Below are 23669 nucleotides of genomic sequence, written 5' to 3' on the forward strand. Positions count from 1 at the left end.
AACGTTAATGGCGCTAAAATGCCTGGAGAGAACGCCCCCAGGATTGTCCGCTTTGCTTATACAGACTCCTCGTGCAGTGGGAAAAAAATGCACTGCTGTGTGTTCCATATGTAGAAGAACTATCAAGGAGACAACGGGAACAATCTCGAACTTCAATCGTCATTTGGTAAGACTCCATCCAGAGAAGGAAGTGACGCGCTATGTTCATTGCCCTGTTGATAGCAGAGCTTGCTTGCTGAGCGATGAACTAGCTAGTGTTAACCCTCTATCATGTTATTTGCCCTGTTGATAGTGGGCGGGGCTTGCTGAGCGGTGAACAAGCTTTTTATCTGTAGCCTATTAACACAGTAGCAGAGACGCTTTCACAGAGGCAGCAACAGCCACCGTCAAATGGTGCAGTTGGAGTCTTGTTCTTGGACTCGACTCGGAATTTTCTTTAAATGACTTGGACTTGAACACTGAGGACTCGAGACTGGACTCTGACTCGAGTTTTAGTGACTCGACTACAACACCGATAGAGCTATAGGTACTCTAGAGCCATGGCTGATGCTAGAGCTATATGCCTAACTAGCTATGAGGCCCAGACCTCAGTAATTATGGAAGGCTTTATCTTATTTTGTCAAACATGGACACCGTGACATCCCGATAACATAGCGGCAGAATGTAGCCAACAATGTGGGGGAAAAAACTGCAGAGTGAAATATTTAACACCAAGTTTAATTCTGATTGAGTCAAAACAGTTTATCTAAGAATGGAAGCATAATGTAATAAAAAAAATAGATTAGAAATGAGCAATTCTTGTAGCGTAGTATCCATTCAGCATTCAGGTTTATTAAATATGAAGTGGGTCACATTTCTGCAGCATGGCGCTCGCTACAATTTTTAATCTCACACCTGTTTGCTCCTGCAGAGACTCAGCACTTGTGTGTACACTTATTTCTGTTTGTACCCGTGTGTAATATTTTTAAAATCAACTCAGTTGACCCAATTCCCCAAAATATAAATGAATAATTTAGGAAAATAATGGTCACTGTATCTGGGACGAGAAGGCCCGAGTAGTTCTGGAGTTTGCACTTGAGTAAATCCATGGGGGGGTGGGGGGGTGACTATTGAGGGGATGGTAGGTCAACTTTAATCCTACCAAGTTGTAACCCTTGGAACAGTAGAGAATATTGTTGTGAGGACAGTCTTCTCACCTTCAGCAACAGTTCCACCACCTCAGTGTGGACCAGTCCATGGACTGTTTCCCCATTGACATGAGTGATCAAGTCTCCAGCTTTGAGCCCAGCCTTTTGAGCAGGTCCACTGTCTTCCACATTCTGACAAACAAAATTACAGTGAAACCAAATGAAGGGTAATGAAGGAAAAAAGTGGTTAATACTCATACACTACCGTTCAAAAGTTTGGGGTCACCCAGACAATTTTGTGTTTTCCATGAAAAGTCACACTTTTATTTACCACCATAAGTTGTAAAATGAAGAGAAAATATTGTCAAGACATTTTTCTGGCCATTTTGAGCATTTAATCGACCCCACAAATGTGATGCTCCAGAAACTCAATCTGCTCAAAGGAAGGTCAGTTTTATAGCTTCTCTAAAGAGCTCAACTGTTTTCAGCTGTGCTAACATGATTGTACAAGGGTTTTCTAATCATCCATTAGCCTTCTGAGGCAATGAGCAAACACATTGTACCATTAGAACACTGGAGTGAGAGTTGCTGGAAATGGGCCTCTATACACCTATGGAGATATTGCACCAAAAACCAGACATTTGCAGCTAGAATAGTCATTTACCACATTAGCAATGTATAGAGTGGATTTCTGATTAGTTTAAAGTGATCTTCATTGAAAAGAACAGTGCTTTTCTTTCAAAAATAAGGACATTTCAAAGTGACCCCAAACTTTTGAACGGTAGTGTATGTAAAGTAAAAACGAGAGTGTCAATGACGGTGTAGCTCACTCCGGCACCATCTAGTCCAGAAGGAACGATCTAAAGTGGGCCACCTTGCGCAATAAATGGTGCAAGCTATATACACCCTAGGAGTACCGACCTACAGTATTTGCCAGAAAGAATCCAAAACGGCGAGGAATTGACCGAGAAGAAGCGATTTTTGTTGAACTGCTCATTAAGGCTTAATTAGCCCATAACTTCATTAATAATTGTAATGAAGCAAATCTGGATGGAAGTTATATGCACCCTAGGTACCCCTACCTTCATCTCAGAAAGAATCAAAATCGGTGAAGAATTGAGGGAGAAGAAGTAGTGATGTGGGTGGAAACTGCTCGTCATGGCTTAATTAATCCATATCTTCGTTATTAATTGCAATTATGCAAATTTGTGTAGAAGCTATATGCACCCCAGGCAGACCTACCTTCCTGCCAAAAAGAATAAAAATCAGTGAAGAATTGAGAGAGAAAAAGCGATTTTCGTGAAACGTGGACGACGCTGGACGGACAACACATGATGATATAAACTCATCACCTGTCGGCCGGATGAGCTGATAAAGTCTAACAGCGAACTGCTCCGATTAGCTTATACTCGCTTAAAAAGTCCTTACCCAGACCATATGATAGACCGTATAGACATCACTGTCGCAAGCGTAGACTCGGATAGCCCGGAGCGTGAAGCCGAACTTCTTCCCTGAACTGTGAATGATGATTGGCTGGCGCGAGTTGGCAGCAGAGAGGGAGGAGTCTCGGCTGGGGGAGGAATCCCTGGAGGAGGGGTTTGATGACAGTGAGTGCGGAGACATGGGACTGGCCAACGGAGATGCGCCGAAAACATCTGCAGATCGAATACAAGCACACAGAGTGAACACTATGACCCTTCTGATATAATCATTATGTTCGTTCTTCTATTAACCAAGTGTTTAATGGTTCTTCCACGTCCTCGCTATGCGAGTAAGGACACACCGAGCTCCATATTCATCTAGCCAAGAGTTATTCCACAAAATGGAGGACTCACAGCTGGAGATAAGGCTGGTAATTCCCCCAATGGCCCACGCTAAACCCCATACACACTCACCTGCAGGGATCATGAGAGACAGGGCGCTGGTGGAGGATGATTTAGGGATGCTGGTCTCTGGTCTCGGGGAGGTCAAATGGCTGATCGTGTCAGCAGATGGCTTGCTGGCAGTGTCTGGACTGTCCCCTCCATCCGGCCGTGATATCAGCTGGTCCAGGTGTTCAGAGAAACTGCCTGCTCAAACACAGAAAAAATCTGTTACGGCGTTGTTTTTGTTTAATTCCAGGTGAAACATTGCAAGCTGCATTCCATGCATAAAGGTCATCAATAGAGGTACTTTGGTTTTTGAATAAGAAAAAGAAAAATGTATCTGTATTTCAAAATTACTGGACAAAACCCCCCCCCCGAACATTAACGGCTTTTTAAAAATGAAACATCCTGCACCAAGACAACAATCCACAACATGAAGCAAAATCCATTAAAAAAAAAAAAAAACTTGGAAAGAATAAAAAGAAGACAAGTTTTGCTGTGACCATCTTACTATCTGGACCTGGTCTGAAAAAGGAAGTGTATGACCTCTACAATGAGGTACAACAGAAAACGTCAATAAGTTGTCAAAAATAGATGGTGAATATGACGAATGAGATGATACAAAAAAGGCTGGAGGTAATTATTATAAAGGCAAAAAGTGAGCACACGTGTTTAAATCGCATTCAGGAAACCAGAGTGTCAGCGACGCGGTAGCTCACACGGTCGTACCATGAGAAACCAGACTCGTTTATCATTAGCCAAGTTGCTCTTCATGAGAACAATATCGTCTTCGAAGCAAAACAAAATCAATCAGAATCAAAACCCACTGAAAACTCCTGAAGGAGTAGCGATTTTCCTCAAAGTTCATCAATCGGTCCAATTTAGCCTGGGCCCGCCCATCCTAAGTGTGACGCAACACGAGGGCCTGTTGCGAGCTTAGTCTGGCAAGGCAAGCTATCTACCGTACAGCTCTTCCAAGCTCCCGAAAAATCGGGAGCCAATCAACTTTGAGCATCTCCAACGGCCCTGGGTAGAGGCGTGTTCAAGGCAGTGACGTAGTAGAACTGCGACCGGAAGCCATAGATTGTTTACAGAATCTATGCCGGAAGCGCTTCATTCACTAGAAACATTACGAACATGGAGCAAGTTCTCATTGAAAACGGAGCAAAGAGCAGCCCTGGAGGTATTTATTGAAAGGAAGGACCTTTTCGCCTTGCTCCCGACCGGCTTCGGTAAGAGTTTAATCTACCAGTTAGCCCCGTCGCGTCACATACGTCAGAGGAAAGAGTGATGTGATTGGTTTAAGCTTCGTCACAGCCTTTTCTGGCTTCGACCAGTAGCAAACTGAGGCATTTCAGGGAGGCGGGTCAACCACGGGCTCTGGGAAACGGTTGGGCTTAATATCTTTCCCAGACCAAATGCTCGCAGAGCTTTGAAGTCGCGTTAGCCAGACTAGGTCCAATTAGCAACTCGTTAATGAGAAACCCAAATGAGAAATCCATTGAAAACTCCATGGAGTAGCAATTTTTGTGAATTGTGGACGGACGAAAGCTCGTCACCCTACGGCCGGTGAACTAAAGAAATGCTTAACTTTTAAACTGATATCATTCGCACTTGCCACTAATAAAATCAACATAATCTACGACTATATTTGAATTTTTTTGTGATAATCATGTAACACTTAACAGTTATTCCACGAAATCGAGTCGTACACAAACTGATCGATGACAAAGCTCGTATCACCGAGTTAGCAAAAGTCATGAATGACGAGATTGAGTGGAATAACTTTTATTCTATCCATATTCACTGGATTTTGAGAAACGGAGTATTTTTATTTTTTGAAAATTGGATAAATAAAAGCTTTATACAAAACGTCTGACAAAATCATTCCCGCTTAGAATGTAAACAATCCGGCGAAATGACAGGAGCAATTTGTGAAAAAAAATGCTATAATAATAATAATTCTTGAAAAAAAATCAAATAAAAGATATGTTCTTACAATCAAATACTTTTATTCCATATTTTGCTGCTTTTTTTTTTGCGCATATTTCTGGGGTTTTGTTTTCGAGTAGTTTTTATTTCGTCCCCGGTTGATTCAGCAATACGCTCCGCCATTTTGTTTTCCTCTCCTCACGGTATATGAGCTGATAGCCTAGTAGTAGAGTAGCCAAATCAGCGTGCACGATTGCTCATATCCGGTGAATGCAGATAGAATACTAATTATTATGTGAAATTTAGTTCTGTACTAAACTGGACTCTAAGCTTCTGCTTGGGTGTAAATCAGCCTGAAGCATCTGAAGGCACTACCTGACAGGGTGGCGTTGCTGACTGGGCTGGAGGGCGTGGTGGCGGCGTCAGGCTCGTCCTCAGGAAGCTCTCCGACAGAGAAGGCCACTTTACCGGGCTTGTCCATGGACAGTGAACTCTCACAGCTCTCCACCTCTGCTGAAATGGCAAACTTAGGCAGGAGTCCTGTGTGTCGGCCCGCGCTGGTGCTCTCCAGGTCAGACGAGTGGGATAGAGACGGTCTGTCCACAAAAACATGACTGGTTATAACATCACTCATCACCAGTGCAACATGCAGAGAAATATACAGTACGTAAAAAACGAGGAAACCAATTGAATATTAGCCTAGTAAACTAGACCCACCCGCCTAGAGGCCAAAAATATTTTTGCCTAGCGAGTGGGTCTAGCCTCGCACCATATAAACAAAACACCCCGGGCATCAAATCGTGCCCGCCAATCACAACGCAAGGTTTTTGTTTGGATTCTTTGGGCGGGCTTTTGCAGGAGTGACGACAAAGCTGCGTGACGCTGGAGAAAGCGCAACAGGAAAGATGGCTACAGCTAGTGAACAGCGCGCGTTTGACTCCGCTTTGGAATCAGTTTTAGAAGAATTAGACTTGGAGTTTTCGTTGAAACATGAGCAGGAAGAGGCTCTCCGCTCATTCCTTTTCAAGAAGGACGTTTTCGCTGTTTTGCCGACCGGCTATGGCAAAAGTCTGATCTACCAGCTGGCTCCGCTCGTAGCCAAAAGGATGGGGCTAGTTTGTGCAGTACGAAGAATTAATAAACAGCTTTGAAACATTACTTTTTGATTGTTTCTTATTTTCCCGTTATTTTAAATTTAAGGGAAATTATTTCACCAAACACCACTAAATAAAAACTCTCAAAAACAGTTTAAGCAAACACTTGAAAAACACTTGAAAAAAAATGAGTGTATGTTAAGTATGTGGTACAGACTCCAAACTTAATATCTAGAACCTGTTTATTAATTAATACACATTTTGAAAAATTATTTATTTCAAGGCCTCCCCCACTGCTTTCTGTCGCTCTGACTACGTCACAGTCACTGTTGCGCTGATTGGTCAGAGCGTTGGCCTATACGCACAGAGACAGTTTGAAAGACAGCGGGTTGTTCCTCCCACCCCCTTCGGAAATGTCTACGAGCGAGGCCAGACTAAATATTCACATTTAGTCTGGCTTGCCAGGCTAACTGAATATAGTGAAGCTGACTTGGGACAATGTCTATTGTTAATATAAGCAGAATGTTAAACAAGAACAACCAGAACTTCAAGGACGTAGGAGCTCATCTGGCCTGCCATCAAAACAACCATGATGACCAAAATATGAAACAGAACTGAAATGTGATGATGAGAGAGAGCACCAACCTCCACGAGAAACTGTTTACAACAGGAAAATCAACAAAGGACTAAATTTTGTTCCCCGACCCAAAACATCAACCAGAACTGAAATCGCATGATAAATGAGGGAGGAGATACAATTCTAGTCAGAAGAAAATGTCTTAAGTCAAGTTGACCTGGTTACTAATTCGTTCGCAAAAAATTGACAATACAACGACCAAGTTTTGTGCAGAAGGTCAAGTTCTTTAAAATAAAATCAGAACTGAAATCCATTGAGAACAGAGAGGGAGAAGATACGATTCAACTGAAAATAAACAAAGCTGTAAACAAATTGTTTACAACAGGAAAATCAACAACCAACCAACCAAGTTTTGTCCCTCAAGGGAAGATCGGCCCAAAACATTGATCAGAACTGGAATCGGACAAGAAATCAGAGAAGAGATACAATTCTACAGAGGGGCATGGAAAATGTGTTAATTTGGCCTAATTAGTAACTCGTTCGCAAAAAAAAAAAAAATTTGGCAAAACAACGACCGAGTTTTGTGCAGCGTGAGGAGTTCTTTCAAACAAAACACTCGGAACTGAAATCCCTGGAGAATTGACGGAGGAGATACGATTTAACTGAATTGTGGATGACGGACGCCACGCCACGGCAATAACTCAACTGTCTTATGGTCAGATGAGCCGACAACCACCTCCAATAACATTTTTATCCTCAATTATGAAGATCTACAGTACATTAAAAAAAAAAGTCCATTCAGATCCAATCTATCAAGAATTCTTAGTGAAAATTTTTCCAGCGTTACAAATTGAGGATCAGGTTCTACTTTATTACACAGTACAGGAATTAATTCATTATTGTACTCGATATAAGGGTTAACTGTAGCTAGCTTGCTTCACAGATGTTCCACAATGTTCAGTGTAACTATAAACAGATAAAAAAGTACGTTATGTTATTTGATAAAAAAAAAATTGCAAATCATTGGCAAATTAATGTGGTGCAACTATGGATCATGATATTAGAAAATATTAACCAAAAAGTTCAGCATCGTAACTTGTGTCGCATCACATCATCCCATTACTGATTATTTTCCTATAATTCCTCCTATTATACATTTCCTGCCTGTATATATTTACTGAAGTATTCCGGTATTAATTACTATATTCTCATCTCATCTCATTATCTCTAGCCGCTTTATCCTGTTCTACAGGGTCGCAGGCAAGCTGGAGCCTATCCCAGCTGACTACGGGCGAAAGGCGGGGTACACCCTGGACAAGTCGCCAGGTCATCACAGGGCTAATTACTATATTGTTATTATAATACATACAGGACCCTTTATCGATGGAATAAAAACATGCATTCTGTATTGTTAGCATATCGCTTATCCTACAGTACGTGCGTTACGTCACTCTACCCAATGGAGAATGGGCGTTGAATATGGTTTACGGTATTGCATGGTTAAGACAACATGACGTCACACGTCGGAGCTGATGCGAATATTCAAAGAGAAAAAGTTTTCTGCTGTGCATGTGCAGAAGCATTTCTTCGCTCGCCGGGAAAGACAGAAAAAGCGTTGAACACCCGAAATGCTGCTAAAACTTCATTAGATATTTTTCACAAGAGAAAAACATACCAATGGAGATCGAAAACCTGGAAGAGAGACACGTCAGAGACATAAAACTTCCGCGCTAGCGAGCGACTGTGACAATTTGTAAATGAACATGGCCGCCAGGTTTGCTTTGTTAAACGTGGAAGATTTTGAGAGAATTTTGGCCGCCAGGTCGCTCCGTTGTGTGTTAGTCGTCGATGTTGATTTTAAAAGTAGGTAGGTAAATTACATCGGGAAATGAATCCTTAAGTCTGAGTGAAAAATCCTGTAGCGAGCGTGCAGCGTGGAAGAGGAGTCTGGAGACAGAAATCTTAGTTTCTTGGTCATTAGCCTGTGCTACTTGCTCTCGATAGCACTGGCTTGACCGCTTTATTAGCATTCACTAACACTACTGATGAACGCTACACCGGCTGGAAGGTGACTTCACTGCTGCGCTGACTCACGGGTAAGCTAGTGCTGGCCTTCGAGAAGGATGATATGAAGAGTGTGTGTATATAATAATAATAATAATAAAAAATGCCTGGCTTTTTTCGTGGTACATCAGATATATTCCATTCAGCTACTCGTCTTCGACTTGCTCAATATCATGCTAGCTAAATAGAATATATATCTGATATACCACTCAGCGCCAGCCAATATATATTTAACTATTAAATTTTGAATAATGGGGCGGCACGGTGGTGTAGTGGTTAGCGCTGTCGCCTCACAGCAAGAAGGTCCGGGTTCGAGCCCCGTGGCCGGCGAGGGATATCTGTGCGGAGTTTGCATGTTCTCCCCGTGTCCGCGTGGGTTTCCTCCGGGTGCTCCGGTTTCCCCCACAGTCCAAAGACATGCAGGTTAGGTTAACTGGTGACTCTAAATTGACCGTAGGTGTGAATGTGAGTGTGAATGGTTGTCTGTGTCTATGTGTCAGCCCTGTGATGACCTGGCGACTTGTCCAGGGTGTACCCCGCCTTTCGCCCGTAGTCAGCTGGGATAGGCTCCAGCTTGCCTGCGACCCTGTAGAACAGGATAAAGCGGCTAGAGATAATGAGATGAGATGAGATTTTGAATAATGATCGACCTGGAACACTAAGAACGGTTTCTGAAACCTGCTGTATCAAGTATTTTAAAACGCAATTCGCACCACAAATGACTTGTTATTAGTACAATTATCGAACACTGAATTCCTATTAAATAAACTGCAAGCATTTCTTGACTGAATCTGACTTTCCCTGAGAGTATAACTTACATTTCAGTGAAGTCTGGAGTCCAGCTGAGCGAGTCGACAGTGAGAGGACTCTCGATCTTCTTCTCCGGTTGCTCTCCCTTTTCCTCCAGCTGCCCACGGGACAGATCCAGACTGCTGTATACCTACAGGAAGTAATTTCATTCGCAACACATGCACATGAAAGGACTTTCACAATACCGGATATGGAAGGAATAATTAACTACATGTGTCAAGGAAGCACTTATGTATGAAATGAAGCCTTTAACGCAAATGCAGCATTTGTATAACGTTAAACAGACGGGATATTAGGAGTTTGAGAATATGATCAGCTTTTTTGGACACACTTGATATTAAAAAAAAAAAAAAAAAAAATCTGCTCTGCACATGTGACTGTGTTCTTGGATCCCTAGTGCACTGCTCCAAAAAAGAACACACTCGTCTACAAGCCAGAACAACCCGGGATACTGAGATTCAGAAAAACAGACGCTCATTTCGATTATATCTTCAGTCCTACAGATAGTAGATATTAAGCGCTTTCAGGTACAGTGTGATTTTGCTGTTTAGTATCTGGCGTGTTTGTGTGTGGTGGGTCATATGACAAATGTATTAATACCTGAAGATATCAATGATGTAATTAATGCACTACTGCCGAAAATGATTTACATTACATGGAAAAGGAGGGAAAACATTCAGTACAAAACTGATTCATATTTAGGAAACTCACTTTCGAGAATCGGTGTGAGGACGAGGAAAACTGGCGCAGCTCCACATTGAAGTCTTCATCGTTTGTGTCCTCTTCTTCCTCGGTTTCCAAGTGGTGGTACCTTTCAGATCGGGCTAAAATAAAGACAAACAAATTGCAATTCACTGCTTTGTTACTTACGTCTAAGAAATTAAAAAAAATAATAAAATATGTCTTTTAAGTGGTATGAGTGAGTTTCAGGTCAGGCTTCCAGTCCTCGAGTTTGACTCGTGCCTTAATTTTAAGGACTCGTGACTTGACTCGGACTCGTCCATTAAAACCTTCCTCTAGCGTTCGGGTCGGCACTGACCCGTTTTTAGGTTTAGCATGCATAAAAGTACTACATAAATTTGTTTACAGTGGTGCTTGAAAGTTTGTGAACCCTTTAGAATTTTCTATATTTCTGCATAAATATGACCGAAAACATCATCAGATTTTCACACAAGTCCTAAAATAGATAAAGAGAACCCAGTTAAACAAATGAGACAAAAATATTATACTTGGTCATTTATTTATTGAGGAAAATGATCCAATATTACATATCTGTGAGTGGCAAAAGTATGTGAACCTTTGCTTTCAGTATCTGGTGTGACCCCCTTGTGCAGCAATAACTGCAACTAAACATTTCTGGTAACTGTTGATCAGTCCTGCACACTGGTTGGAGGAATTTTAGCCCGTTCCTCCGTACAGAACAGCTTCAACTCTGGGATGTTGGTGGGTTTCCTCACATGAACTGCTCACTTCAGGTCCTTCCACAACATTTCGATTGGATTAAGGTCAGGACTTTGACTTGGCCATTCCAAAACATTCACTTTATTCTTCTTTAACCATTCTTTGGTAGAACGACTTGTGTGCATAGGGTCATTGTTTTGCTGCATGACCAACTTTCTCTTGAGATTCAGTTCATGGACAGATGTCCTGACATTTTCCTTTAGAATTCGCTGGTATAATTCAGAATTCGTTGTTCCATCAATGATGGCAAGCTGTCCTGGCCCAGATGCAGCAAAACAGGCCCAAACCATGATACTACCACCACCATGTTTCACAGATGGGATAAGGTTCTTATGCTGGAATGCAGTGTTTTCCTTTCTCCAAACATAATGCTTCTCATTTAAACCAAAAAGTTCTATTTTGGTCTCATCCATCCACAAAACATTTTTCAAGTAGCCTTCTGGCTTGTCCACATGATCTTTAGCAAACTGCAGACGAGCAGCAATGTTCTTTTTGGAGAGCAGTGGCTTTCTCCTTGCAACCCTGCCATGCATACCATTGTTGTTCAGTGTTCTCCTGATGGTGGACTCATGAACATTAACATTAGCCAATGTGAGAGAGGCCTTCAGTTGCTTAGAAGTTACCCTGGGGTCCTTTGTGACCTTGCTGACTATTACACGCCTTGCTCTTGGAGTGATCTTTGTTGGTTGACCACTCCTGGGGAGGGGAACAGTGGTCTTGCATTTCCTCCATTTGTACACAATCTGTCTGACTGTGGGTTGGTGGAGTCCAAACTCTTTAGAGATGGTTTTGTCACCTTTTCCAGCCTGATGAGCATCAACAATGCCTTTTCTGAGGTCCTCAGAAATCTCCTTTGTTCGTGCCACGATACACTTCCACAAACGTGTTGTGAAGATCAGACTTTGATAGATCCCTGTCCTTTAAATAAAACAGGGTGCCCACTCACACCTGATTGTCATCCCATTGATTGAAAACACCTGACTCTAATTTCACCTTCAAATTAACTGCTAATCCTAGAGGTTCACATACTTTTGCCACTCACAGATATGTAATATTGGATCATTTTCCTCAATAAATAAATGGCCAAGTATAATATTTTTGTCTCATTTGTTTAACTGGGTTCTCTTTATCTACTTTTAGGACTTGTGTGAGAATCTGATGATGTTTTAGGTCATATTTATGCAGAAATATAGAAAATTCTAAAGGGTTCACAAACTTTCAAGCACCACTGTATTGCATCAAGACTTTTTGACTTTGTCAGGAACTTCTATTTCAACAAAATAAAATCCAAAAAAATAATTTTACTAAATTATAAAATGCTCTGGTGAAAATTGTGACCTTCGTGTTGTTAGGGTCAATTTCGACCCAGTTAAAATATAAGATTATAAAACAATAATAAATGCCAAAACTGAAATCATAAACACACAATCAGCCAACAGCCTACAGCCAGCTCTTCCTCCAACCACTTGAGCTTCAGGCCCACTTTACACGGGGACGGTCTGAAACAAAAACGCAAAAGTCCGTTTTCGTCCTCACTTTTTTCCGCGTCTACACGACCGTTTTCAAGGAGGAAATCTGCATCTATACGGTGACGCATAAATGTGTGGAATTCAATTGGATGTGCATGCGAGGCGGCTAGGTGGTGCTGTGAAAGACCTCCGCTATGTCTGCACGCATGCGCAACGTCTTCCGTCTTGTCTGATCTGCACATCTGCGCCGCGAAAACTTTGACTACTCTGGCTATGGTAAGTAAGAAAGTAAGTAAAAAAAGTAAGAGCATGCTATACCCGCCTCTGTTCATTAACGGTATATGTGCAGATTCGGTATAGATGTTCGAAGGACTCCTGGACGTTTATTAAAGCTGCCAGAGCAGCTTGAAGGTCCGTTGGATCGATGTAATCAGACATGCTCTTACTTTTTTACTTACTTTCTTACTTCCCGGGCTGGCATGTACAGTATATGACATACGTATGACGTAAACACGTACCCGACGTGAGCAGATCCGAGCAGAGTTTCGCGTATTGGGTAGTTTAGACGGATATGCAACGGGGGCTGTTTTTAACTTATCCACTCTGGAAGGCGTTTTCAATTTTTTCCGTTTTTCAGCCTCGGAAACGCCGTCCCCGTGTAGACGAAAGGCACTTCCGCTAAAATATTTAGTCGTTTTTACCCGACAGCGTCCTTGTGTAAACGGGCCCTCAGTCAGGGGCTTTTCTCTTTGCCTGTTTGACAGAACAAACAAAGACAGACGTGTCCAGGCATGTAAGGCCAATTGAGTTTAGAGTTGGTGACCTGCAGAGTACACATCTCCAATTTACAGCATGCAACAGTGACTACGTTTACATGCACATCCAAATCGAGCTGCTGTCGGTAATCGAGCTGAAGGTCCCAGCAGGGTGCCAGAGAAATCCAATCCTACATGCACACAATGAAATCGGGCTATTGTGTGAGGTGCATTGTGCACCCGAGCCACAGGTGGCGCTACACGCCCCATCGTGTTGGTACACTTCCGGTTGTCGTCATGAAGAAGAGCTATTCAAGAGTGTAAACAAAGTTATCAGTTCCGCGTTCTCCATTGCGCGTTTTTCTCCCGTCCATGAATTTTAATATATTCAACTCCTTAAGCTGAATGAGCATGAACTCTGTCTCCTCATTGCTCCAGAAGTGCACGTTTCTGCTTGCCTGTGGCAGTGGGGGCGTGGTCAAGCGCCGGTCTGTGACAGGAGGGCGGAGCCAGGGAAGGTGAATGGCAGAACGACGGTACACCTGACGGTAATTAACCTGTGTTTGTGTGTCTTCCCAGTAACCGCGCCCTATTTAAGGAGGCAGAGAGGAGAGCTCATCCCGGGACTAGAACACAGCGCGCGCTTCTCTCAAGAATAAAAGTAGGCTGTTAAACTGAAAAGTCTGACAATAAAAAGCCTATTAGTACCAGAAGCTTTGTCCTGCCGTCCTCTGTGCTCCACCCACACTTCAGAGAGCTCTACATCGCCATTTTCTCTTCTTCGTTTGTTCCTCCTGACCTCTTCTGCTGCTCGCTACTACTGTTGTCATGCCGACCGAGGCTGTTGTGTTTCCCGCTTGTGGTCTCGTCACTCGTCACTTCCGGAAGTAGCTCGACAACTAGCTCGATAGGGTATACATGCACTAAGTAGCTCGGCAGAAATCGCATAAACTAGGTCGTGTAGCTCGATTCCGAGAAATCAAGTTCGGTTCAATTTCAGCCGAATTAAGGTGTATACATGGCATTTTGAACTTCGATTTCAGTCGAGCAACGGCAGAAATTCGATTCTCTCTATGTGCATGTAAACGTAGTGAATGAGAAGAGGACTGAATGTAAGCCAAGCTCTGGATCATATCTTTGCTGATAATGAGGCAGAGGACACAGAGCAGTATAGCGATGGAGATGAGCAGGTCTCTGAGGAGGAAGATGATGTGGCGTTTCAACCGGAAGACACAGACACATCTGATCAGTCTGATGAGGAGGTCACCGGTGCTGAAGCTGCTCCTGCTGAAACATTCAGATCCAAAAGTGGCAACATCTGTTGGAGCTCAGTACCTCCTGACGTACATGGCAGGACAGCTGCTGCAAATGTCATCAAAATGACCCCTGGGATCACAAGGTTTGCTGTGATGAGAGTAAGTGACATCAAGTCATGTTTTGATCTGTTTATGCCATTGTCACTAAAAAAAAAGTCATAATTGCTATGACAAACCTTGAAGGAAAAAAAGTCCATGGCAACATGTGGAATGACATTGATGAGGAATGCCTGGATGCCTACATTGGTGGTGTTCTCCTTGCTGGAGTGTACAGATCCAGCAATGAGGCCACTGATGGTCTCTGGGACGCATCGGCAGGCAGGAATATTTTCCGGGCAACAATGTCACTTCAGACCTTTCGAATGGTATCAAGAGTCCTCAGATTTGACAACAGAGACACCAGAGCAAAATCTGACAAGCTTGCTCCCATCAGGGATGTCTGGGAGAGATGGGAGCAACTCCTTCCACTGATGTTCAACCCAGGGCCAGAGGTGACAATAGATGAACGTTTTCTCCCTTTCTGTGGAAAATGGCCGTTCCGGCAATACATGCCCAGTAAGCCAGGCAAATATGGCATAAAAATCTGGGCATGCCTGGATGCCTACATTGGTGTTCTTCTCCTTGCTGGAGTGTACAGATCCAGCAATGAGGCCACTGATAGTCAACAGAAAAAAAAAAAAAAAAAGACTTGTTTTTGCCCTTTTCTTGAAGTAAATATATATGGGTCGAAATTGACCCGAAACACCATAGATGTTACTATAGTTGATAATATTAAAATTAAAAACTTTTTTTTTTTTGAGCATTTAAGAGATGTGATCTAATACCCCTCAGTAATAGTCAGGTAACAGAACAACCTTTTATTTGTTTACATTATTGTCTTGAGGTTCATTTGACCACTTTTTTATATTGAAAACGAGGGGTATGCTGTTAAAAGAAAGGCCCAGGGGGCCACAACAAAAATATTAAAACTAGTGCTGTCAAAAATGTTGCGTTATTAACGCGTTAACTTGACTCAATTTTAACGGCGATAATTTTTTTATCGCGAGATTAACGCTCTGTGACATGATGTAGGTTTTTCATAAGCTTTTGAAACTGCCAGGAACTTGGAACAGAGACTTTGCTTAGAAAAACGATAGCAGCTAGACTGTAATGCCACGCCCCGCACAGCCAGAGTCCTCTGCCCTCCTCCCCCCAAAGAACCAGCGCGGGCAGGGCGCGCTAGTAGAGATGGGATTTATGGCTCTTTGATGGGATCCGCATCTTTGTGATCCGTTCTTTGAAAAGAGCCATTCAAAAGACTGGCTAATTTGGCTCTTTTTAAATATTTATTCAGTTTTAAGAAGACAGCGTCTAAAGAAGCCAGATCCCTCTGAACTGTAAACTCAATGCTATCCCAGAAATCCTTCCTGTAATATGCAAATTTGGCCGCCTTTGATTGGACAGCGCGACACATCAACAGGCAGAAAGTGTAAAAGTACAAAATGTGTTAAGTGAGCTGAAACAGTAAAGATCAGATTCAATGCAATATTTATCAACGAACAACTTAAAGTTAATAGTGTACTTTGTATTATAATCAAGCATGTCAAGCCTACCGTCACTGTGTAACCTGTCTCTCTGATTAGAGCTGTAGACTAATTCAAGCAGTAGATCACTTCACTCATGGTTCTTTTGCTAGCCCCGGTGCTCGACTTTGGTTTCACTTTGCAGTGGTTGTGTCAAGATGTATTATGCTTTGCAATAAAAAAAAAAAACATTGGTACAAAGCAAGCCCATTCACTTTTTTATGCTGATAAGAGAATTACAATGGTTTTTCATGTGACAAAAATGTGCGATTAAATTGCGATTAATCGCGAGTTAACTATGACAGTCGCGACATTAAATCGGGATTAAATATTTTAATCGCTTGACAGCACTAATTAAAACCAATCTTTTCATGGATAAGGGAGCCTAACAAGGTAGCCAAGAGGTAAGAAACAAATTGGATGATAAATAATTGTTTTTAGGGTATTTTATGGCTGATTTAAGACACGGGTCAAAACCGACCCGTTAACATAAGAGATAGTAACAGAAAGCTAGCACCAGAGGAAGGCAGCATTCGGACTTGTAAATTGGAGACGAGGACTCGGATTTTCTCTTTATTTTTTTGCAACATGCCATAATAATTTGGCACAAGATATTTATATCTACATTAATTTTGTACTAATTTCGTACAAGAAAATACACATTCACCTGTTCATATGTCATGTTCAGGGACAAACTAACGTTAATGGTGCTAAAATGCCTGGAGAGAAGCCCCTAGGATTGTCCAATTTGCTTATACAGACTCCTCGTGCAGTGGGAAAAAACGCACTGCTGTGTGTTCCATATGTAGAAGAACTATCGAGGAGACGACGGGGACGACCTCGAACTTCAATCGTCATTGGGCAAGACTCCACCCAGAGAAGGAAGTGACACGCTATGTTCATTGCTCTGTTGATAGCGGGGCTTGCTTGCTGAGCGATGAACTAGCTCGTGTTAACCTTCTCTCATGCTATTTTATTTGTTAGTGGGCGGGGCTTATTGAGCGATGAACAAGCTTTTTATCTGTAGCCTGTTAACTAAAATGGCGCAGTCAAGCGGTAACGTCAGTCCAACACAGTAGCAGAGACGTTTTCACATACAGTAAAGGCAGCAACAGCCACCGTCAAATGGTGCTCGACTTGGACTCGACTCGAAATTTTATTTAATGACTCGGACTTGAACACTGGGGACTCTAGACTGGACTCGGACTCTAGGTTTAGTGACTCGACTACAACACTGGTTTCAGTGGAAACACGGAATCGTGTGTAATCAATTTGGCTTACTGTCTTGAAGGCTGCCAATAATTTTATATTGTGTCTGTAGAACATTCTAGTTATAAATATACACATAAAAACAGATCTCGAGATGATTATAGATCAGGAACGTGCACTAAACTAACGAACAGAAATAAACCAGACTGTTCATATTCATGCAGACACTGACATTACTGTTCCTCAGTCCTGCTGTGAATCACTGAATCAGAAATACACACACACACACACACACACACACACACAAACTGACTATCAAAGTAGCTGGTGTCATCCTCGGACTCAAGCTGGGGGATAAATTCAGCCTTCTGTCTGAGCAGACTGTTCCAGTCCAGACTGTGGAAGAACTGGTGGTGCTTGACCTCATAGGCTCCTCCTGCTGATACACAGTGTACACACACACACACACACACACACACACACACACACACAAATCTGTAAATTAACAGCTACCTAAAGTACAAAATCAGTATGATTCTGCAATATAGATGTGTTTGTCCATACAGTTCTCTTTTTAAGAAACTGAATTTAAGAAACTACTACATGAAATTTCTCAAACATAGCTTACACTAACTTGTATTTAAAAAATTAAGTTTTTGGTTAAAAAAAAAAATGAAAATCAAATACAGTTCCTCCTTCAGCATTCCTTACAAGACAAACCACACCCTCAAAACAAATGCACAGCTTTGTTTGCAGTCATGTGACTTTCTGCTTCCTGGTTCACGTCCAGTTTCCAAGTGACGGCCAACAATCAAAGATGGTGTCCAAGCCGAGTATACATCCGTCATATAGAACCAAATTTTTATATATGGTCGTCCAAACATCGTTTTACATGAAGAATCAAATGAAAGCTTTCAAACTGTGTTTTCTCCCCCCCCCCCCCCAATCTGTCCCTCTGAGTTGCATGTCGGTCCTGAGATCGAGACGCTGACCTCTTCTGCCCCTCGGACCTGCTTGATCCATCCTGGTGCCCTGTGTCTATGGAATCAATTTTGTGCCAAAATGTTCATACAATACTTTTGAAATATCTAACAAAAACGACAAATCAAAATACAAAAAAAGAAAAAAAAAGGTCTTTTTTTTTTTTTTTTTAGACTGGCAAACAAATTATTCGTGTAATCATGCAAAATATCAATCTATTACTCTTCAGAAACCTTTTATTTTTGTTCCGCGTCTTTCTCAGTTTTGTTTGACGTAATTTATTTTGGTTGCGATTCCAGCTTTCTTGTTTGCGCTCCCTGACTTTTTTTGCTTGCAGTTTTGGCACAAACTTCACGTGTGGGTGGGCTGTCCAGGAATGCATTCCCATTGGGTAACTTGTGTTTGACTGACAGCTACGCTCAGCCATTCCCCCGGAGGCTGTTGCGGCCATTTCCTACTCGGATTCTGGCGGACTGTTTGACGAGTGACCGATCCATTGACGGTAAACAAGGATCGAGTGGACTTCAGTGGCGACTATGATATTGAATTAATTCAGGAGGACGCTCTGGACTCTTACAGTAATGCTTTTATGGCTGAGGACTACAGTTGACTTGCTAACTTTAGGACTGCAGTTGTCATGAACAGTTTTGCACTCAAGTTTCCATCAATGAAGAGTTACAACATCAACGAAACTGTCTTCATGTTAAAACTGTTAATGTTATAGTCATGCTGTCTGTTGTTGCCCAAATGAGGATGGGTTCCCTTTTGAGTCTGGTTCCTCTCGAGGTTTCTTCCTCATGTCGTCTGAGGGAGTTTTTCCTTGCCACCATCGCCACAGGCTTGCTCATTGGGGATAGATTAGGGATAAAATTAGCTCATGTTTTAAGTCGTTCAAATTCTGTAAAGCTGCTTTGCGACAAATGTTTATTGTTAAACGCGCTATACAAATAAACTTGACTTGAAAAGTCCTGAAGCCGATAACGCCTTCATTCGTGGCTGGGTTCATGACGTTGAAATAAGACTTCTAAAGGATAATGATGGTCTTAGTTTTGAGAGGGTAAATGATGTAAGCTGAAATAACTTGGATTTTATTTCATGACATTTCAAACATAGCTTAGACTTATGAATTGACATCATTGGACAACCTGAAAAAAAATACATAAACAACTGCGTTTCACTCGAGGCCGACCAACAAACCAGTTATACGGTACTGGTTTACCGCTGTCCATCCGTATCTCCGTCTGTCCGAAACACCCTTTTTCCTCAGCAACCACAAATCATAGCCACTTGGTACCAAACTTCAGCTTGGGGTTCTATACCGTGTGTACCGTTTTCAGGTCTGTCGCACACTGATTTTCTGTTTACCTAACTGAATGTATTTATGAAAAACGTAGCGTGGTTTTACAACATTTTCCGAACACTTTTCTCAGCAACTACAAAGTCACAGCTGCTTGATATTTGGTACCAAGCTTCAGCTTGGGGTTCTATACAGTGTGTACGGTTTTCAGGTCTGTCGCACGTCGACTTCCTGTTTACCGACTGAATGCAATTACAAATAACAGTGTGGCTTTACAAAATTTTCCGAACACTTTTCTCAGCAACTACAAATCACAACTGCTTGATATTTGGTGCTGAGCTTCAGCTTGGGGTTCTATACATAGTTTGCACATGACGTCACAGAGTTGGGGATTCCCTAGTGGCGGCCATCTTGTGGGTCAAGCTTACCGTACGGGTCACTGAGCACACATTGTAACGCGCGAGTACAAAGTCTTCAAAAGAACCCAAGCAGGCTATTTGAAGCTAGCAATGGTGCACACCTGTTGTATTCACGGCTGTCGTAATAGGTCAGATGATGACGTCAAGCGGAGCTTTTATGGAATTCCCACTGTACGGGAGCACGAAGGCGAGCAAACAAAGAAACTCAGCATACAAAGGAGAAATCTATGGCTTGCAAGAATCAACCGCAAGGATTATCAGCCTTCCAAACACAGCAGAGTCTGCTCCGATCATTTTATAAGTGGTAAGTTGTTTAAATAAACAATCAATTGTGTTTAAGTTTGTTTTTGGAAACCAAAACATCATGTGAACAATCTCTGGAGAATGCCTAACTGGAACCGCTGAGTGTACGTTTACATTGTAATGTACACTTAATATCGCTCGTTTGTCACGTTTCTATTTGACACTTGTCACTTCACTCACGCAAGGGTCATTTTTGAAAAACATTTTAGGTATATTCTGTATGATTTGATTTGTGTTTAATCAACCAGGGATGCAAACAGCGTGCCTTTTGGCGGATGCCGCCTTTTTCACGGCTGAATCGCGAAGATCCGATTTTTTTTTTTTTTGGGGGGGGGGGGGGGGGGCGTTGGAGTGTCTGATTATAATTTCAAAGTAAATTCTGTATTAAAATTACTAAATAAGCAAATCCGTTACAGTCCATGAAACATAGGAAGTATAAGGATGAGAAAAAAACAGTTTAAATCGGGAAGCTGCGCACATAACGCCCCCCCTAAAAAAAAAAAATCGGATCTGTGTGATTCAGCCGTGAAAAAGGCGGCATCCGCCAAAAGGTGCGCTGTAGAATATATAAAAGTTGTATATATCAGACAGCCTTTAAAGTTTGATGAAGTCAGTTTCAGGCTTTGGCAGCCCTGCATAGTCACTTGAAAATGCATCTTTGTCCACTTCGTAGGGGTCAATTCCCCCAATCAAGGCCAGTTTGGCTGAATACCGTTGTTGTAAGATGTCGTCTAATGTATCTATATACTTCTGTTTGCTTGATTTTGCCGACATTGATCTTTATTTTAGAAAATTGACTATATAACTTCATAAATTCGTCCGAGATAACGTAGCCGGTAATGGCGATGGCCCGTTTTGTTTGACCCACAAGATGGCGGCTGGAGGGCTTTCCCTGGAATGCCGTGATGTCAGTGAAAACTATGTATACCACGTAGACCGTTTTCAGGTCTGTCACACATCGACTTCCTGTTTACCGACTGAATGCATTTACAAAAAACATAGGGTGGATTTTGACGCAATTTCAAGAAGCAAAATGCTATTTCAAAATGACAGTTTCCCAGGATGCTATTTGAAATCCCTGGGGAGAGACACTGCTCTTTACTTACTTATTTCAGGGTTCATTATTTGTTGAAGTCAATGTTCATAATAAGTGTCCTATTCTTTCGATTGCTTGAATTCTGATGTAAGCAAGAGCGGGGGGGATACGTAAGAGAGCAGTAGCTCAGAGTTGATCTTATTTCATCAACGGTTTGTTTTACGACATCCAAAAAGTAAGAAAACTTATTCAACATTAGAAGTTTTAATTTTAGATCCATAAAGAATCATGATGTACGTACCTTTAACGCCATGAACATGCGGACTCTCGATTCCTTTCGAACACAGTGAAAGGTTTGCGTGCCATTTTTCACGGCGTCTTTTTGAGATATATTTTTCGTTCTTTCACCCTCGTGCACGACTTCTTTTGGTATCCTCTGATACCTTTTGTCTTTTTCTCGACTTGATCGGTTTGAACATCTAAATACAGAGCGACAATCTGGTATATTCGGAGGCGAAATACAAGAAACTACTGCAAAGCAACGACTGTAAACAAATACGATGCCTGGCTGTCAGCTGGAAATCTGAATGCATAATGAGGCGGATCACTACCGGAAGTGACGTCTACTGCAAACAAAGAATACTGATATGGGAGGCGGAGCTTTCTGCCAACCACTGACTGCTAGGTTTGTCTTTTCGAGGCACAAACACTATGGACCCTTTTCACGTGACGTCACGACAAACGTGGCCGCCATTTTGGACGTGTACTACCAGTAGTTTACCACAGCCAACACTGAGGAACGGCAGCAAAGAAAGTGTTTATTTTCAGCAAGACTTCCATCATGCCACTATATTGTTGTGCACCTGGATGTAGTAACCATCAACAAACAAGGCAAGGGTTATCATTTTATCGGATCCCGGTAGATGCTGACCGACGGAGAAGATGGATAGCGGCATACCAACGCTTGTGTAGTGACCACTTTGTTGGAGGTAAGACGAATAAAATTAGCCAGAAAAGGCATTACATTGCTGTTAACATTCCATTCTAGTTTACTGTAATTATGATCTGGCAGCTATTTACACCGGATCCAGTGTAAATAGCTGCCGGAGCCAACGTCCGAGGTTCCGGAGCGCGCTAGCTCGCGGCCGGCCGGAGCACACGTGCTCCGGCAAGCTCGGACGTCGGCTCCGGCAGCTATTTACACTGGATCCGGTGTAAATAGCTGCCAGATCATAATTACAGTAAACTAGTAAATACAGTTTTCTGCATCTCGCTCCTTTTTCTTTCATGTTTGTCGCCTTCCTCGCATTCAAACCGATTCGAGCCGAAGTCCACTACATGTCCAAAATGGCGGTCGCGTTTACGAAGGTCACGTGACTGAAAAGGGTCTATACAACTCCACATATTCAAACATTTCTGAGTAGGTATAAATTTTATAACAGCACTTAAATAGATCTTCGGAAATATCTTGTTAAGTTAGCTTATGGTAACCATCTAGCTAGCATCAATATATAAAGTGTATAAATGTATGAATAACCTTTTAGAAATCATGTCACATTAGTTCACGTGAGGTAATAGAGATTATAAACAGGCTCAATTCTTCCTCGAGATGCACTCATGTTGTGAAATGTATGAAAACACATCCACGTATACTGTATGAATAATAATAACTCAAAGACACGCCCACATTTCCATATATAGCCTTAAAGTCTTTCCCTTCCATATATGGATTTCACGAAATGCCTACATCTTCTGATATGAACTCGGACACGCTTTGTCTGGTCTGTGATCTGCAAATAAATCTTATTGAAGTCCAGAGATGCCTCTTTGTCCTGATTGGCTGGATGTTATCGGATTTCCCCCCCCTTCCTCTTCTGTTTACAGAGTCCGAGTCGCCAGAGAGACCGGGGTGCAGATATTTTATTGAAGCTGCCACATTGTGTTTGTACTTGAGCAAATACTACAAACACTGTTCTGTGTTGAAAATCGCAGACTGCACCTTTAATTACTTCGTGAGTCCCGAAACCAGATTAAGAAAACACCAGAACTTTCTTTCGTAAATTCGTTCTGTGCAGCACATGGTGCTTTTGTTCTGACAACAGTCTCTCTACAGCTTTATTATAGTCGTAAATTATGCAGTGCAATTTCCTGTGAGGTCCAGCTGAACGTCCCGCTCGTCCCGACTTGTGTTCATTGAATCGGCAAACCATAAGCAAAAGACATGATGCGATCAGCTGGATGAAACCATCACCACATTGTCTCATTTCCTTTCTCTTAACATTTATGAGGCACATCAGACGCTCGCTGGCCGTGCTGTGAAAATGGTCCATGCAGACGCTCATCTAAGTTTCGAAATCTGTCATTGCTTAACTCTTGAATACCATCATTAAAA

General features: G+C 42.2%; 1 protein-coding gene across 17 annotated transcripts in view; it reads right to left on the reverse strand.

Moving 5' to 3' along the window:
* Nucleotides 1–23669, reverse strand: part of mast4 (microtubule associated serine/threonine kinase family member 4) — a 254178-nt gene that overhangs the window by 7173 nt on the left and 223336 nt on the right. For 12 of the 17 annotated variants that reach the window (XM_060912516.1, XM_060912515.1, XM_060912513.1 and 9 more), the window contains 7 exons: nt 17555–17680; nt 10181–10293; nt 9478–9599; nt 5300–5520; nt 3023–3196; nt 2556–2782; nt 1197–1319 (listed from right to left, as the gene is read on the reverse strand). In XM_060912516.1, coding sequence (XP_060768499.1) covers nt 1197–1319; nt 2556–2782; nt 3023–3196; nt 5300–5520; nt 9478–9599; nt 10181–10293; nt 17555–17680 — 1106 coding nt within the window. The remainder of the gene's footprint in view (nt 1–1196; nt 1320–2555; nt 2783–3022; nt 3197–5299; nt 5521–9477; nt 9600–10180; nt 10294–17554; nt 17681–23669) is intronic. The other 5 variants (XM_060912518.1, XM_060912517.1, XM_060912514.1 and 2 more) reach the window with 1 other exon arrangement.

The sequence above is a fragment of the Neoarius graeffei genome, chromosome 28 (genome assembly GCF_027579695.1).
Source record: "Neoarius graeffei isolate fNeoGra1 chromosome 28, fNeoGra1.pri, whole genome shotgun sequence".
Taxonomy (NCBI): domain Eukaryota; kingdom Metazoa; phylum Chordata; class Actinopteri; order Siluriformes; family Ariidae; genus Neoarius; species Neoarius graeffei.